The 19,249-nt window shown below is 44.6% G+C and overlaps 1 protein-coding gene across 1 annotated transcript in view; it reads right to left on the bottom strand.

The window, feature by feature from the left end:
• Positions 1-205: 205 nt before the first annotated feature.
• Positions 206-19,249, bottom strand: part of LOC100340719 (guanine nucleotide-binding protein G(q) subunit alpha) — a 314,873-nt gene continuing 295,829 nt past the window's right edge. Inside the window, exons 6-7 of the mRNA XM_051858885.2 lie at positions 8,557-8,710; positions 206-3,055 (exon numbers count right to left, since the gene is read on the bottom strand). Coding sequence (XP_051714845.1) covers positions 2,865-3,055; positions 8,557-8,710 — 345 coding nt within the window. The 3' untranslated portion in view covers positions 206-2,864. The remainder of the gene's footprint in view (positions 3,056-8,556; positions 8,711-19,249) is intronic.

The raw sequence follows: 19,249 nt of genomic DNA, 5'->3' as shown, positions 1-19,249 counted from the left end.
TTTCCCTGTTTTGCTCAGCTTCGCTGAGCTCTGAGATCAGCTTTAATCGACTACATCTACGATAGCTCTATTAAATAGAATATCTTGATTCCCTAAAACTGTAACACTTAGGATCTTGTGATGAGGTGTTCTCTATACACACTGTAGGCCTTCAAATGTTGTTGGTTCCTTTTTTTTGTTTATTTTTTGTGTTTTTTTGGTGATTTTTTTATTTTTGTTTTTTTTTGTTTTTTAATTTTTTTTGCTGCACCAAATTTAAGATCGCCCTTTCAGGCAAGCAGTGGTCTCTAGCTGTTAAAACATTTCCTTAGTGGATCACAATAGCTTCTAAAACTGCCTTTCTAATAAAGGCCATCAGAGAGGTAATACTAAACTGTGCATTTGCCAAATAAGAATATGAATCGTATAAAAGCTCATATTCCAATCCTAGATCAAATGGCAAAAGTTCTACAAAGTTGGTTTCCATGTTTGTATAAAAGCTCCGACTGATTTTATGTGTTTTGCTATGAAATTACCTTTGGGTCTTATCATCATTATACCTCTACTCAGGAATGTGCAAATGATTTTATACAGCACGATGCTAGTACCGCTCTGTACGATAGTAAGGTTTGTTTTCTCTTCTTTTCTAAATGGAAAAAAAAAAATCCCTAGTCAGAAATAAACTGACAAATTTACATTCTCCTCTCTTAAAAAAGTAAATAAAATAACATTATTCAAAAGTGAAGTAGCTATAAGACATACAATTACATAGATACATATCAATACAGCACATTCAATCTGCCAAAAAAGTAATGATTACAAAGCCAGTATGGATGCTGCAGTATCAAGAGAGATGTATGTACAGTGATTCGAGTACTCCTAATTGCACTATACTGACAGGCAGTCTGTTAACTAAGTTACAGGTGCTTTCTGAGCCAGGGGAAAAAGTAACCTGTGGTGTTGGAGGCTGAGAGAGAGTAAAGAATGAGAACATCTCATTACTGTTTTGATACTCATCTAGAAAGCTGTTCATTGTCTCACTTCTCTTCGTTGTTCCAAAACAGTGAGTTATATGGAAGTTTGGATTAGTGCCAAATGGTATTGAGATCAGCATCATGGCCTAATTCCAACTTCCCAGCAGCTTTGAAACAATCAAGATTTATTTTCTAAAATTTCATATCAGCTGCTTGACAGAAGCTCATGGACACACGTGCTGTATTTTTTGTATTTGCTGAAAAATTGCACATCCAGAATTCCGAACGTCTCCCCGAGGAGGTTCTGTTACATAAATGCATGTTCTATAGAACACTGAGAGGTTACTTTAGAGTTTAGTCCACAAAATCTTCCTTAAGTTCAACTTAACCAGCCACTTGTTCAAGAAGGTCCTGGAGGTGGTTAAACCCACAGTCACTTCAGATTTTGCAAATAAAAGGTGCCAGAATAAAACTAACAGCCGATGTTGTTGGCAGACTTAGGTGAACTTAAAGAATAAACAGAGAATAAAGCTGACTTCAAATAAGACGTAAGCGGATCTCATGATAGGCCACACAGGATACTTCTCATTGCCGATTTGGACACTCAACATGGCACGTGGACGTTAAACAAAGGAAAGATTGGACTGCGTGAACCGAAGTTACAGTAACCAATTGTTTGGCAATTGGTGTTCAGCTTTAATCTCAGCCCGTCACTTTAGGCTTCACAGTCTCACTCTCTTATATTTTAAGACACTGGCTTTTATTTTATTTTTTTAAAGTTCTTCTCATTTATTCACAAAAAGCCAGCTTTGGCAACACATACTCATACTAAAAGTCATTTTGAAAATGTGGCCCAAACATTTAATGAAAAAAGGAAAAAGGAGGAACTGTTTGATATTCCTCCCCCCCATTCCCACCCCCCCCCAAAATGAAGAACCAGGTCCTATATGAAAGGTTCTGGGTAGCAGCCATTGGGGTAATTGTAGTGTCTGTTGGCATATTTTTTGGCATCTGCAATTTAAAAAGAGGGTGAGAAAAGTCAAAGAAAAAGCAGCAGAGGAGGGAGGACGGGCAATGGCACATGGCATTTTGAAAGAAGAACCCCTTCTGGGGCTACCTCTGCCCTTGCCTTACTGACTTCTGTGATTCTGTGAGCAATCTAACTATGACTGAAGGTAAAACCCCAAAGAACTGACATTTAACCATTAGGCAGTCACCCTTTGTCCCAGTCCAAAGTGAGACAATATATATATATAATATACACACTATATTATATATATATATAAAGAAACACTACATGTATATCCAGAACAATCCACTGAAAACCACTGTATGAATACGTATAACCCTTCAGCAGAAACTGCACACTGGTAAATTAAGCTGATGTGTGATGGCTTAAGTCGAATGACATTGTCCTGACTGGATCATCCAAGAGAAGAACTTGACCAAGAATGGAACTAGGATAAAGGCCATTGTAATCCAGGAAAAATGGGGAGGGAGGTATGGGTTAGGAAAAAGGGAATCAGCTTTGTTGTGTTCAATAGAAAACACAGAAAGAGAAAGAGAGAGAGAGAGAGAAAGAGAAAGAGAGAGAGAGAGACAGAGACAGACAACTCTTATCTTTGTGAGTGCATGACTGAGAATTTAAAATACATTGAGTCACAAGGTTTTGCCTAAAAAAAAGATAGAGAGGAAGTGTGCTGGGTCTGTACTTCAGCATCCTCTGTTTTTCCTCTGAATAGTTTAAATAAAATCATAATATTTACTACAAACTCTGTGGACACGCTCACACAGAGTCCAGGGCGGCAATAAATTAGTATTATGCAAATTGTTTCCACAGAAATACAGTCCCTCTTGTGAATCTGCCATAGCCCACCAGGGAAGGGCAGGGCGGGTGTCTGGGAGGCACAATCAGACCAGGTTGTACTCCTTCAGGTTCAACTGGAGGATGGTGTCCTTGACAGCCGCGAAGACAAAGCGGATGTTCTCGGTGTCTGTGGCGCACGTGAAGTGGGAGTAGATAATTTTGTCACTGTCTGGATTCAGATCCACGAACATCTTCAGGATGAATTCTCGAGCTGCCTGGGCATCTCTCTGCGGTCCTGTTAGCCAAGGGAGAGGAGGGACCGATTATCAGCTGACCGTCCACTGCGTCCCTGCCCGAGAGGACTGCATCTGCACTGCAGACCGGATGGGTTGCAATCACGCCCCCAGCACCACCAGGCCTGATCTCTCCTGCTTGTCACTGCGTCTGCCTGTCCACCTGTCCACCCACAAAACACGGAGAGGCTGGACTAGGAAATCGATGTAGCCGGGCCTTCGCTCATATTCCTGGGGTGACGGGGGGCTGCTGGCTCATGAGCAGCAGCGTGAGAGCTCACGTCTGCTTCACTGAGTCAGCCGTCTCAGCTTCACTCAAAGCGTGCAAAGAGGACTCCCTCAGGGGCTCTTACCACTCTGCTCCTGAAGGGTCCCCTTACACCCTCCAGACTAAAATCTCTCTCAGAACGGAACACCTGTTCCTTAAGGTCAATTCACCCATCACACTCCTCTGAAGTCGTCTACAGACTTCCGGTGGTTCTGAGCACACTACACATCCGTAGTATTCAGCTTACTATGTGTGATGATTAAAAAAAAATTGTTTTACATTTCCTTATATTCATTGAGGGTCTTTTAGGTGTCAGGCCTGGGTCAAGATGCTTCAAAAAAGGATCCTGTGGGGGCTGGTACTGTGGCATAGCACGTAAAGCAGCCGCCTGCCACACCAGCATCCCATGTGGGCACCAGTCCCAGTCCCAGCGGTTCCATTTCTGATCCAACTCCTGGCTAATGTGCCTGGGAAAGCAGTAGAAGGTGGCCCAAGTACTTGGGACACTGCACCCACATGGGGGACCCAGAAAAGCTCCTGGCTTTGGCCTTGCTCAGCCTTGGCCATTGTGGCCATTTGGGGAATAAATCAGCAGATGGAAAAGCATCTCTCTCTCTCTTCCTCTGCCTTTCAAATAAATAAGTAAATCTTAAAAAAAAAAAAAAGGAAAAGGATTGTGATATATTTATCTGGATACATTAGAAACTCATTCAATAATATTGCAATGGATTCTTAGGTATGACACCAAAGCACAGGCAATGAATGAAAAAATGGACTGGATTTCATCAAAACTAAAAACTTCTGTGCATCAGAAAAGTTCACTGAGAAAGTGAAAAGACAACCCAGAGAACAGGAAAAAAATAGCTGCAATTCATATAGCAGATAAAAGTCTAGTATCCCCCAAATAGGAAGAACTCCTATAACTCAGCAACAAAAAGACAAATGACCTGTTTTGAAAATGAGCTCAAGATGTGAGGAGACTCTTCTCCAAAGACACACAAATCATAAATAACCACGGGAAAGGGTGTTCAACATGGTCACTGACATAGGGAAACGATTGAATTGAAACTACACTGAGATACCCCTCCTCCTCTACTTGAACGGCTTTAATAATAATAATAACGGAAAAGTAACAAATGCTGGTGAGGATGAGTAGAAATTTGAACTCTTACGTCCTGCAGGCGGAGCGTACGATGGTGCTCTCTCTGTGGAAAACGGTCCGGTGGCTTCTCAAAAAGCTAACCACAGGATTACCACGGGACCCAGCACCTGCAGTCCTGGGTCTGTAAGTGCCAGCATTATCAATGATAGCCGGCCCAAAGCGGGAAGCAACCCAAGTGTCTACCAGCCAAGGATGGTCTATACCAAGCAAGAAGGAACTCATGTACAGCCTCTTCCTCCTCCACTGCCTTCCCTCTGGGGAAAACCCTAAAATTCACAACTTAGGCTTTTTCCTACCAATATTTTTGTTATATACTGCTTCGGTTAAAGAAATATTTGAGAACTCCACTGAGGGCCTGAGCAACATTTCTACAAAATGCAGCCTGAATTTTAGACAGCCAGCATGAAAACTGCCAAACCAACCTTACTGCAAACTGGGAATTACTCCCATGAAATTATATTCAGTGATGCCAGAAGTTGGGAGGAATGCCACAATTATAAACAATATATAATTACATATATGTAATAGTTACACACACACACACATATATATATATTCATTTAATGGCCTATCTTTTTCAATGTACTACTGTTAACTTACTAATTCCAGTGTAACCACAAAAAAAATTTAAAAGCAGATACCAATCATTTTGTTTGAGCTAGAGCAGCCTGTCATTTTTGTAAAAAACCACTACATTATTTTCTGCTTATGAATGAGCTTCTATATTATACATACACTATCTGGGAAATAAATGTTTTTCTTTCTTTCGTGTTTACTCTAAAGAATATTTGAACTAGATTCAAGTTCACTGAAGTGCACTTGGAAGTGTTATGTTTTTAAGTATACATTATGCTATTTGAATAAACATAAACTATGAAGAAATTATTATAGCCCACATAGCAGTAATATAATTCCATAGTCCATGTGGAAATGGCAATTTCCCCTCCTGGAGAGAAATACAGAAGTGGTATTCATTCTTATTAAGACCTTGTAAGTGCAGAAATGTGGAAGGGTGAAATTTATAATACTAAAAACATGCGTATTACAGAAACATCACCGTGGAGTGGGCCTAGGTTTTGTTCAGCCTTAGGAAGCGACAGCTTCATTGCCTTTAGGAATATCCAAACCAGTTTTAGCTTTTTCTGTGGCTGAGGTTTTTTATGGGCATTATGTGTACACTGGGGGAGGTTAACAGCAAAAAGCACCTTCAGATTTCAAAACATTCACAATGGGCACATACTGGAAGAAAAATGCTCAGAGTGATAGAAAATCTGAGGAAATGATTGGACAAAGGAGACAATGTAGAGATCAGGAAGATGTTACAGAGAGAAAAATTACTGCAAACACTCATCAGAGAAGAAAGTCTCCTACTGTGGAAAACTCAAGCACTGTGTGCTCTGGGCTGCCTGCTACCGCGGAGCTGCGTGAGTCTCCGAGGGTTCAGGCCCTGCGAGGGGGCTGTGCTCTGTCTGCCCTATTGCGAGCACATTAGGAAACCTGCTGGCCCATGGGGCAGGGTCCTGGCTGGTGTGCTCACTTCCCGTTTGCTGATTCTCACCAAATGCTGGGAAAGAGGAGGAGAATCCTGCATGTTAGGTGCCAGCAACTGTGTTCAGGGCTATGTTAGATGGATGCAAGGTCCAGGTGCAAGTCAAAGCCACCTGCCCACCTTCTTCATCTGGTGGTAAAGAACTGGCGTGCTGTTAGGAGAAAGCAAGCCAACTGCACGCGAAGCCATTTCTTCCCATCATTTCCTAAGGAACACTGCGGAGCAGGCCCCGGCATTTCTGACTTCTTTCAAGGCTAGTGGCAAATTAAAATGAGTGAAAGAGAAAATACTGCGGAGGCTAAGAAAGCCCCTTATTTTTAAAAGAACAGCAAAGCTGAAAGGACAATATATATACCCGGACAAAGGATATGGACATACTGTAAACAACAATAACAACAAAAGGCACTGTCTTTAATACCCAATAATGTTCCCAAAATGTATGTCTTCAACATACTGACCTTCTGAATCTTGTATGTGAATATGTTTAAAAAGGGAACTTCTGCTCATTAGACATAGAACTTTTCTCTTCTGTAAGCCAACAGCGTTACAAACGCATGTGGGATGAAGATATGACTAAACCTCCATCCCTGATGTGCAAGTATCTTCATAGAACGCTATGAAGCCAAATCTAATCTTAGTTTTTAAAGTAACTACCTTTCTCAGGGAGCTTGTAGATGGGCAAAAACACTGAACTGATAGCCATCCTGGGAGTCACACGTTGATAATGTGATTTTTTTTTTTTCCTGACAGCTAGAGATAGACAGTGAGAGAGAGAGAAAGGTCTTCCTTCCGTTGGTTCATCCCCCAAATGGCCGACATGGCTGGCGCTGCGCTGATCTGAAGCCATGAGCCAGGTGCCGGCCCCCACACAGAGAGTAGACTTCTTAAGATCACATTATCAGGCCAGTGCTGTGGCTTACTTGGCTAATCCTCTGCCTGCAGCGCTGGAATCCCATATGGGTGCCTGGTTCTAGTCCCGGTTGCTCCTCTTCCAGGCCAGCTCTCTGCTGTGGCCCGGGAGGGCAGTGAGGATGGCCCAAGTGCTTGGGCCCTGCACCCGTATGGAAGACCAGGAAGAAGCACCTGGCTCCTGGCTTCGGATCAGCTCAGCGCTGGCTGTGGCGGCCATTTGGGGAGTGAACCAACAGAAAGAGGACCTTTCTCTCTGTCTCTCTCTCTCACTATCTGTAACATTATGTGTCAAATAAATAAATTAAAAGAAAAAAAGACGTTTACTCTCTTGCTGCTACACACACTTCTGTAATACTTACTTCTAGGTTTGTGCTCTTCTCTGTGCTAGGTATTACGCTAAGTGATTTACATATGACTAAGTTGATTCGTTTTCATTCAGGAAGAAACTGAGCAGTTACATAAACATGTCCAAGGCAACGTGGCCAGTGAGCAGCAGAACAGGAACACGGAGACACTCTGCGCTCATGCTTTCAATTATGACGTAGATGAGGGGTCAGCAGACTTTCTCTCTTAGGGGATGGAGAACAAATGTTTCAGGTTCTGCTGACCAGTCAATGTCTGACATGACTCCACTTGGGCTGCTTACTGTATAAGGGAACAGGGTTGGTTGCATCTCAATAAAACTTTATGAAAACAGCAGCATGCCCCAACTGGTCCTTCTAACCTAGTCTCAGATTTATGCTGTCTCATGAGCTCTTACAGGGCAGCAGCTGTGGCTCTGTCCCTTGTCTTAGCATGGCTGGATGTGGATGTATTCTTTTGTTACTGATCAATCTACAAGTACTTCTCAGAAAGGGTTGGGTGTCCGGTTGCTCAGAATTTCAGTCTACTTGGAGAGCACAAGGTCTGTTTCTAAGAACAAACTGAATAATACAAAACCATCGAAGTACTGAAGTGGGCACAATAGATTCTAAGTGCTGCCCAACCGAGAGCCTTAAGGACAGCTACCGTCACTAAGGCTGGTGGGACTGCACTGGGCCACCAAGTCCCCCCAAAATTAGTGTTTTCTGAACACTAATCATTCTAAGCATCACACATATGTAATCTATTAGAGTCCATAAAACTCTAGTCCTAAGGTCTAGGGGAAAAAAAAAATTCAAGTGACTGGATCACAGCTCCACCATCAGGAAGTGTCAGAAAAGGGACTTGAACCGAGGGCAGACTGACTTCAGAGACGGGTTCCTGACCACAAAGCTGTGTTCCCTCTGCAGAGAGAGGCAGAGGCAGCTTGAACCAAATGACAGAGAGAGAAGGAGGGCACTGCAGTGGATGCCACACCATTGGTCACCGACTGCTGGATGGTCCCCTCCCCTCATCCAGTTATTTCAGTACAGACGAGAAGCTGTTTCCTTTTCATCTAACTTCTGGCATTATTAAGGAGTGAATATTTCAGATGATTAGAACACAGGGCAGAGAGCACCTGGAGCTTCACCCATTACAACGTGCAAGTTTCACAGTGAAGGGGGCCCGGGGGCCCTGCAGGGTAATTCCTGCATTCATGTTGGCAAAACCTGTGCCCAGCCATGGGGCTGTCTGAGAAGTGCTGACTTACCGTCGTACTCTGGGAAGTAGTCAACAAGGTGGGAATACATGATTTTCTCTTCTAGAAGATCTTTCTTGTTTAAGAACAGAATAACCGAGGAGTTCTGGAACCAGGGATATGTGATAATTGTTCTAAAGAGTGCTTTGCTTTCTTCCATTCGGTTCTGAAAAAAAGAGCCATCAGAAAAACAAGGAGTGAATTATGTGATTCCTCAGTCTGTGACTTTTAAGTGTATTTTGTATATCCAACCCATCTTCTGTGTGCATCTAATTTTTATAGTCTTGGGTTGGGTTTCTCAGGATTTATATGCAAAGGATTCATGACAGACACTGGCTGTTTTCATTACCAAAGCTCAGGCTGGCTGGCAAGCAAAAGAGAACAATAACAACAAATATTACTGAAGTTACCTTTAGGGTTGAAAGAGAAAACAATCGCAGCCTAGGCAATCACGTTGTATCTGAAACCCTGTCATAAATTTCCACCAAAATGATCAATTCATGACCAAATCCTTGAGATCTGACTTTAGAACTAAATACCAGGCTTCATGTTGTGTGTCCAGACTACATTTATTTGAAACCTTACAATTAACTCTATTCTAAACATAGTTTCTTTTTTTTTTTTTGACAGGCAGAGTGGACAGTGAGAGAGAGAGACAGAGAGAAAGGTCTTCCTTTGCCGTTGGTTCACCCTCCAATGGCCGCCGCTGCAGCCGGCGCACTGCGCTGATCCGATGGCAGGAGCCAGGATCCAGGTGCTTTTCCTGGTCTCCCATGGGGTGCAGGGCCCAAGCACCTGGGCCATCCTCCACTGCACTCCCTGGCCATAGCAGAGAGCTGGCCTGGAAGAGGGGCAACCGGGACAGAATCCGGCGCCCCAACCGGGACTAGAACCCGGTGTGCCGGCGCCGCAAGGTGGAGGATTAGCCTATTGAGCCACGGCGCCGGCTTAAACATAGTTTCTTAATTCTGTGCCCAAAGCAATCTATATTTCTAGAATATATGTGTATATAAGCACACTATATATACAGCCCTTGACAATCAAACTACATGGACAAATATTTTAAGATCATACTCTGAGTCATCAGTACACATATCCTTCTGCTTCCTCGTATTTTTCATACAGACTTGTGGAGGTACACATAGCAAGCAGCTGGAGATACAACTGTAGAATTGGTCACCTCCAGCGTTTGTGAGGAGGTGTTCTTGCTCGAAACTGTACTGTCAAAGTCTGTATTGCTAATAGAAACCCTAAATGGATTCTCAAGGAAATTAGTCAGTTTGCTCTCGTACATGAAGATGCTAATGGAGGCTACCGCTCAGTCAAACCACTCTTGTCCTTATCTCCCTAACAGCTCTGCTCCCAAAGACACACTCACCCTCTGCCCCAAACACAGCAGCAGCCCCCGGCAATGCTCCTTTCCCTGAGCATATAAAAGCCAAGGGCCATCCTGGACACACGTTAGACTCCATTCCAGCCTCCCTCCTTAGCCCTACATGTGATGACTGAATTTTGGACAGTGTTGAAGCCTGCCTGGGATGGAGTCCACCTTCACTGCTGAGGGGCGCGCCTCGGTGGTTCAAGTCAGAGCATCCTGATTCCCTATCACATGGGTTAGTTCAGGCCCGGGCTGCCCGGGTCACTTGAGCTTCCCTCCCCTGGTTGATGGTAACCAGTTTGGTCAAGCACCTCATGAGGGTCAACTAAACCCAGGAGTTTTGCTGAGAACTCTGCAGTAGAGAACCTTGCTTTCACAAAGAATGTGGACAAAGGATTGTACAGCCTTGGGGCTACTAGCAGCCATCTTGGAACAGACACCCAAGGAAGCAGTTCTTGCTCACTGGTTCTAGGTGCTCAAATCATGCCTGAACTTGGTCAGTCTTCGGGTTTTTCAGTAACACCAGTCAGTAAGTACCTTCTCTTCTGAAGCTAGATGGAACTGTGTTTTTCTGTTTCTTTTTATATAAACTCCTTCTCCCCCATAACTGTAAAAGGAAATGAATAGTGATGATTGGGGGAAGACCGTTAAGCTGTTAGTATCTTTTGCTTAGATTAGCCTTCCTGCTATGGAAAGCTCCCTAAATTTCACAGCGCAGGGCTGTGAGTGCCAAGTACACTCCTCTGCATAACCCTTTGAACACTATTCCGGGAAACTCGGCTCATCAAGTACCATTTTGTATGCCTCTTCTGTGTTGTATGCTACTTTAAGTCCAGTCAAAACAGCACACATTTCAAAAGCAGATCTTTATCAGGTAAAGCCAACTGTCACCAATCTCTTCAGCCTTTCAAGTTGGAGCCTACAATGGAGTAGATCACACTGATGAAACACGTGGGCCAGTATAGTGAATGACTGCTTCATGGCTCAAGGGACAGCATTTAGTTCAGTACGCATACTTGTCTTTAATATAAATGGCAATGTCGAGACTTTAAAAATCTTTATAGCTTGGTGTTTAGCCTAGTGGTTAACCCATTATGTTCCCTCATATATCTATATCTATATATATGACATACATGTCATATACATCATATATATGACAGCTTATATATATTATATATGTCATATATATATGAAATCCATAAAAACTTAAATTTAGCAGTAAATATACTACTTATGGTAATGCTGAAATAAATATCATGCTTTAGAGTGATTTAGAGATCTATTCTTTTTGAGAAAAGTAATAGATGAATGATTAGAGCATTTGAAAATATTTTAAAGGTATTGTGAAAACGGCATAAAGTTAATTACAAAAGGTACTTTTACTAAATGTTCAATTGAACAAAATACTACGTACATAACTGATATGTAATACAAGAAATGCATTCATGGGGGCCGGCGCTGTGATATAGTGGGTAAAGCCGTTGCCTGCAGTGCCGGCATCCCATATGGGCGCTGGTTTCAGACCCGGCTGTTCCACTTCCAATCCAGCTCTCTGCTCTGGCCTGGGAAGACAGTAGGGGATGGCCCAAGTCCTTGGACCTACTGCACTTGCGTGGGAGACCCGGAAGAAGCTCCTGGCTCCTGGCTTCGGATTGGTGCAGCTCCGGCCATTGTGGCCAGTTGGGGAGTGAACCATCGGATGGAAGACCTCTCTCTTTCTGCCTCTTCTTCTCTCTGTGTAACTCTGACTTTCAAGTAAAATAAATAAATCTGTTTTTTTTTTTTAAAAGAAATATATTCATGAAGGTACTTTCTAGGATGGACTGTCACTCTATTTCAAGAAATGCTCTGTATTACAAATTACCAATGTTCACAAATAGCAGTCCTATAAATAGGATACTGAGATAATGTATACTGCACAGTAATATGTGCTGACCGCTGCTGACAAACGCTAATGTGTCCCTGATTGTAGTTATTTGTGACAAGTTGTGACCTGTGTGGTTGGGAGCAGTAAGTTCTACAAATGGTTTAAGTGGTAGAGAATCCACGATCACACTGCTTTCCGACAGTCTAGATGCTGGTTATGACTTGTTGATGCACCTTTGAAACACTGGCTTCTAAGCCACAGGCACCATGAGGGCAAACAAACTAAACAAGTGTCTTCTGACCCAACAATACTGATGAAAAAACAAGAAGTTCATGTGATTACAGACTAGATATAAATAATGAAATTCTCATTGTAAAATGGTCAGATAATAAATGTGTCATTGCTGGAATGAACTATGAGGCAGTGGAACAACTGGACAAAATTCAGCAATGGGAAAAACAGAGTAGAGCCAGTTTGGCTCAGCCAAAGGTCATGGGCACCTCTAACAATATCAACAGTGGTGATGATCAACACCTGTTAGAGGTACAACAGGGTATTGGCCTATGTTCACTCAAATAATTAATATGTGTATCATAAATGCATGGATTATTCACAAAGCTGTAAACAAGGACAAGAAAGATGTCATGAATTTGTTGAATTTCAAGAGACATCTGCTTAGCATACCTGAAACAATGCCATGAGAAACCATCAGGAGGAAAAAAGCATTAATATTCCCAGGCCTGCTACTATCCAATATGATAACAAATTTGACACAAGAGAAGTCATATTATTCTCAAATGTCCAAGAACGATAATGTCAAAACAAGTCATGGCATGCAAAACTGCAACAAACTGTCAAAAATGTAATATAACCCTTTGTTTGAAGTGTCTTGTTCTTCTCCACCAAAAATAATTGAACAATTGTTGAATCAAAGTAATTTCTTAGTATCTTGTGTAATCTATTAAAGGCTATCATCTTAGCCCAATGTCCACTTTATAGGATGGCTAACATACATAAAAGACACTAGATTGTTCCAGTGCCCTATTTATGGGACAATCTGCATTTTCATTCTTAATAAGAAAGGACAGATACACTCTAGATTATGACTTTAATGCAACTGAATTGATTTTGTTGAAATATCTGCAGAATTGAAAACTTGAGACTTACAGGGGTAAGACACCAGTAAGGACACTCACGATCCACACTGGAGTACATAAAGTTTGATTCATATTGGCCGGTGCCGCGGCTCAACAGGCTAATCCTCTGCCTAGCGGCGCCGGCACACCGGGTTCTAGTCCCGGTCGGGGCGCCGGATTCTGTTCCGGTTGCCCCTCTTCCAGGCCAACTCTCTGCTGTGGCCAGGGAGTGCAGTGGAGGATGGCCCAAGTGCTTGGGCCCTGCACCCCATGGGAGACCAGGATAAGTACCTGGCTCCTGCCATCGGATCAGTGCGGTGCGCCAGCCGCAGCACACCGGCCGCAGCAGCCATTGGAGGGTGAACCAATGGCAAAGGAAGACCTTTCTCTCTGTCTCTCTCTCTCCACTCTGCCTGTCAAAAAAAAAAAAAAAAAAAAAAAAAAGAGTCTGATACATGGCTCCTGACCCCAGCTTCTCGCTGGTACAGATTCTGAGAGGTAGCACTGATGGTTCAGGTGCCTGCGTTCCTGACAGCTACAAGGGCAACCTGGATTGAGTTCCCAGCTCCTGGGTTTCATCTGGCCCAGGCCCACCCATTGTGGACATTGAGGGAATGAGCCAGTGGATGGGTACTCTTCCTCTGGCTCTCTCTTTCTGCTTTCAAATAAATAAAATGAGAGAAAAAAATGGAGAAAATGGAGAGAATTAAAATAGTGACATAGCCCATGGGATATTTAACTTTTTCCCCCTTACTTATAGCTAGAGAAATTCCAGAAAGTTAACTGCGGTCTCTGAAGAAGCTCTAACTAAAGGTGGGTATGTACACACTTGGCATCAACTGGTGATGAGTGTCCAGGAGAAAGACCTACTGTATTCAGCATTCTTCAGAAGGGGCATGATGTGCTCCGAAGGGCAGGGCCCGATCTGGGTCTTTTCTGGTTGGAGGCTCTCAAGGGTGGACAGCTAGACTGTGGGCAGAGACAGGGAGAGGGCTCCTGGCTTTGTGTCAAGGCAGAAGGTGCCACCGGGGTCTCTGATGAAGGATTTCAAGACTGGGTGCAGCACCACCAGTCCACGCTCGGGTCAATGGGATCTGCACAGAGGGGCTTGTACCAGAGTACAGGACGACCAGAGAGTTACTCCTGAGCTCAGCACTGTGCCCCGGAGACACATGGCTTATCTGGCCCAGGGGCTGTCGCTGTCGCTCTCAGAGCCACTCTAGAGGAGAGCCCAATCACTGATGGGCTCCTGCAGAAGCTAGGGGCCGCTCTAGGATATCTGTTCCCCATACACTGTGGGGGTCATGGCTTCAGCTTCTGGATCCAGGGAAAGCCGAGTACAACCGTGTGAGCAGCACTTGGTCTGCCGGCTGAGCCACCAAATGAACATCTGAGGCAGCCCCAGGGGCCTGTGCTTTCTCACGCCCTCCCGGTGATGCTGATGCCACGGCCCTCTGTGAAGCACTGTGCTGAATATCTGAAGAAGGCTTCTCCAACTTCACAGTCGCCATGACTCCCCTGCTGGTTGTGTGAAAACAAGGAGGCTCTCTCGGCCTGGGGCGGCAGTGGGGTGTGCTCTCCTAACCAGCTCTCAGAGGAGACCTGGCTGAGCCGGGGACAAGCAGGAGAGCGCTGCTCAATTCCGTTCTCGTGCTACAATGTGTGGGTCAACATGGAGCTGGGGGTTAGGGTCCTGAAATAAAACCCTAGGCATGCAGGCTTCGCTCTTCTTCTTTTGTCCTAAGAGTCTGGACTTCTACTTCCCACTATGAGGCTTGTTTTCCACTCTGCAGTGAACATGCCTTATGCTTTCCCTCCCCACCACAGGCGGGTGTAGACAAGTGGGTGCACTCTGTGTCACAGTCCTGGATGCGGTCCTAGTGGACTCCCGAGTTCTGCAGGATGCCTCTCTCAAGGCAGCAGGGCACGCAAACATGAGGCACAGTCCACTCACGCAGTCCAAACTGAAATCTGAGGGGCCCACGTGTCCCTGGAGACTTGGCAGCACAGTTTTATAGTAACTTGCTGGCGCACGAGGTTCCAAGGAGGAAAAAGGAACAGTGTGTGTGCCAATCACAGACCTTCTTTTCCCAAGGGTTCTCACTAGGTGGGAAATGCACACAGGGAGTCGGTGAGGACGCCGGCACCGGTTTTACAAACACACGGAATGTTAATGAGATGCACCAGGTCTGTCTGCATCTCAGACCCAAGGAGGCTTCCGATTCCTTGTCACCCACCCACCCACCCACCCACTACTTCTTCAAAACCCAATGGCAGGCGGCCCTGATGCAAGTGGGGATGCTGCAACATGAGCAGAGAGAGCAGAGATGGGACAGGCTTGCTTGAGTAGGATCTGCCTAACACAGAAGGGAAGCCCACGGGGCCCATAGGCTGTGCAGGAGTGACCACAACAGTAAGGTGGGTGTCCCTGCAGTCAGCTGCCCCAAGGGCATGTGGCCAGGGAAAAGGGGGCAGAGAGCTAAAGTGTACACATTCATCCTACTCCAGGGCCCTGTGGGAAGCCCAGGCTGCCTGCTCCCTGTTCATCAGCACAAGCAGGAGGCTGCGACCTCTGAGTGGCCCTTCTTGCAGGGTCATCAGAGAAAACCCCCTTTACATGACAAATCTTTAACCTCTCAATTCTCAAGAGCTCTAACCTCAGGAAAACACTGCTTTTTAATGTAATCCCTTGCCAACACCTGATTGGCTAATGCTGCGTACAGGGCAAAGCTCCAGCCGGGCACTCACTGGCTGGCCTGGTCTGCCTCCGGTGCTCACCTTCAATCTGAGTCCCATACACAGGCTCTGTCTGTCACACAAGTGTGACTGCACGTAATGCTATACCCACTCCCAATCCTTCAAGGCCCATGCAATCCTTCTCCGAGCCCCCTTGGGCTCACTCCTTCCTCCACCCTGGCCTTGTTGTCCTTGCCTTACCATTCAGTGGACACACACTGAGGATTTGTTAGATTCTGGGTGTGAGCGTGCTGGAGACAAGGCCCCCGTCATGGATGTGGGGAGGGCAGGAATGCTGACGCCTGCGATTCCAGTCCACATAGTGGGCTCACAGCATGGTGGGCAAAGTTGGGGTCACACTGAAAGAATGAGATTGACTGGGGAGCAAGACAGGGAAGGCATCCAAGCAAAGGCAGCTGTGAGTTGTGCTTTGACAGGTGTATGAGCAATTACAGGAGCACTGATAGGCAAAGGCAAAGCACAGGAGAATTTAAACTCACAGCCCTTTACGGATCCTTGAACATGATGGATAGATGGCTCACAAGGGCTCCTGGTCTCTGGTACTTGTGCATTCAATGAGTGAAATCTGCCCATTCAGAGCCTTTCTCCCCATCGTCTGCATCTTCTGACTGGGCAAGAATGGCCCGAACATGCCAAGTTCCAGGAGGAATACACATGTCCAGTCTCCGGCATCTGTAAAACCCCACAGGGTCTGTAGTACCCACGTGGTTCCAATGCTGGTATGCAGAAAGCATCAGGAAGCAGCATGGGACCACTCAGGTGTGGCCCATGAAGATGTGATTATCTGCACGGAGATAAAAGGCCACTGACTTCTGGTGGCTCAGCGGCAAAGATCCCTCTGATGGAGGCTGCCAAGCTCAGTGGGCGTGGCCTTAGACCTTAATTAGGAAACAGTTTCTACAGGCTACCGTCTGGCTGCAAACTCTGCATAAATCACAGAGCCAGGAGGGACAGTATTTCAGGGCCATGCATTTAGCAGTGCTGCTGCCACAGAGGGCTAATGCTTGCCCAGCAGGCCGGCTTTCCTGGTTCCCCTCTGCTAAGGTGCTACTTCAGCACCGAACTAGAGCTTTGAGCATTCACTTCGATAATTCTGCAACTTCTCATTATTTTGCCAAGAAGTACATACTCTTTTTACAAAATTCATTTAATTTCTTAGCCAAAAAAAAATTTAGATTGATATACTTAGTTCTTTTCCTGAAAACAGGTCTGCCCACCTGACTGGCCCTACAGATAAATTTTTTTTCTCCCCATAAGATTTAAAATGTGGCCCTTCAATGACGAACTAGGCACAGATGTCAACTTCCTCATCACTCAGGGCCTGCCTATCATCTATCAGTTTTTCTCACCTATTGCCTCAGGTAGGATAGACCCCAGAGAAAACTGGGAGGAAGATTTCTAGGACACAGTGAGATCTCCTTTAGTATCAAAGAGACACAAAGAGTCTGGAGTGACCCACAGACTCCCAGAGCAAACCCAGACGCCAGGCAGGCAGCGGAGAGTCTATGTTCACAAGATTTCCACCAAAACAGAAGGCTGGGGTCAAACAATATTTAAATGAGGCGGTTTAGATACACAGATTTAGAACGAACACTTGAATGTGTCTATGAAGCAGACTGCTCAGTAGAAGGGAAAACCCATACCGTTATGATGCCTTACAATATTCTTTAAACCAGATCTTCAGAGCTGCAGGCTAACATGGCATCTGCCAGCCACACACTCACTCTGAATTTAAATGCCTACTAGCTTGTATCCTCCTTCCAAATACTGCACATGATGAAAAATGCATACACCAGGTACCATTTTTTACTGGCACTATTTCTGCTTATGAGATTGACATGCAAAAGAGATCAGAATAGAAGAGTTTTACACTAAAGGAATTAAAGCCTGCGTTTTAAATACCAATCTTCACTTTTAATTGCTACAAGCTTTGCTATTTTTTTCTTTGATATAACTCACTTAAGAACCTTGTAAATAACTTTATTAAAGTTATTGCTATTTTTAAAAGAGCAAGATAGTTAGTTTACTATCTAGATAATGACCCATGACATGTAAAATTTGAATCAAAATTATCATTTGTAGGTTATTAAATATTGAATAATTCAGAAAATTCGAATCCCTAACAAGCGTTTATTCCAATTACCTACATCTACTGGGTAAATACATACAACTCAGAAGAACGGTAAGTCCAAAGCTGGGTGGAAAAAACCATGCACACCTGGTCTTCTGCATGTTCTTTTCTCCCTTGATTATTTAGGAGAAGGCTCACTGTGTTCAATTTGATTTTTTTGGCCGGCTCACGCTAAGTGTGTCTTATCTGATATCAACTCTGCAAGGATTCAAATGAGATACTGTGCCAATTTCTGGTTATGGGGGTGTTGGCGGCGCCGAGGAGGGAAGAGGGACAAACCCAGGAAGGTGCGTGAATCTGCTGCCGTGTGAAAATGCCACGGAGTGTAGCTGATGTGGCAGTGTGGCCCGGTGACTGGCCAGGCTGTGAGCGGGGACCCTGTTTGAAAGGTGTCTTCTGTCTCGAATATTCTGTGTGACATAGGGTAAGTGGACAGCCGTCTCTGATCCTCGGTCTCCTCCTCTCTCCCAGGGTTTGTGAGGACATAGTGAGATAATGCATATAAAGTGCCCAGCTATGAGCTAAACATACGGTGCTTTTTAGTGGTAGAACTTTCCTGGTGAGCATATGCTTACCTCAATCTGGTCAAACTGTAAAACGAGTGAAATCTCGGCATTCTCTGCGACTGCACACGGTTAATCCTCACGTGATTTGAAATCCAGACACATTTGATTTACAGGAAACTAACATATCACAGAAGGTTTCTTCCTAAGCCTCTGCTTGTTAAAGTGGAGATTTTCAAAATCTCTACAAATGCTTAATTACTCTCAAAACGCCAGGGCAAACTACGAAAACAGTGATACATTACACAAATGGAGCAGCTAGAATGACACAGTTCAACATGGCTTCCTAGCCATCCCACTTTTGCTATCCAAATTAGACAACAGGAACAGAAACGATAAGGACATCAAACTCAGCTGGACAGACGCATTTCCTTGGTAATTTTCTTATTGCTTGCAAATCTGTGCAAGCAGTCGTTTGAGAGCGAATGTGGCCTCCTCTCCAGGTTTGAAGAGTGCTCTGAAAAGCTGTAGCGCTGTAGTTTCTGCGCATGCGTCAATGCATTCGCCCTGCACAGGATGTTTAGAGAAGCAAAAACACAGAACATATTTGCCTGTAACTTCCCAGTCTAAGGTTTCTCGGCAATGAAACGAGGTTATAGGTGAGGCCCCGTCAAGTGAATTGGTAGAAGCCAGAATGTGTTGTGGGAGAAAAATGGAGGGGAACCAAGTAGAGAGAGACAGGGAAGGGTGGAGGAGAGACTACGGAAAGTGGGATGCCACGGCACGAGTGAGATGAAACCTGGCGGCAGTGTAAGGCTCTCTGTGGTGGACACCTACAGCTCCATAGCACAGAGAAGACAGAACTACTTCCTTTACCTCTTTCTAGTGTCTTAGTTCAGTCAAGTAACCAACTAACAGCTTCCTACTTATTTT

This window comes from Oryctolagus cuniculus, chromosome 1, assembly GCF_964237555.1.
Source record: "Oryctolagus cuniculus chromosome 1, mOryCun1.1, whole genome shotgun sequence".
NCBI lineage: Eukaryota > Metazoa > Chordata > Mammalia > Lagomorpha > Leporidae > Oryctolagus > Oryctolagus cuniculus.
The sequence above is the reverse complement of the archived record's forward strand: the minus strand, read 5'-3'. Positions and strand labels throughout refer to the sequence as shown.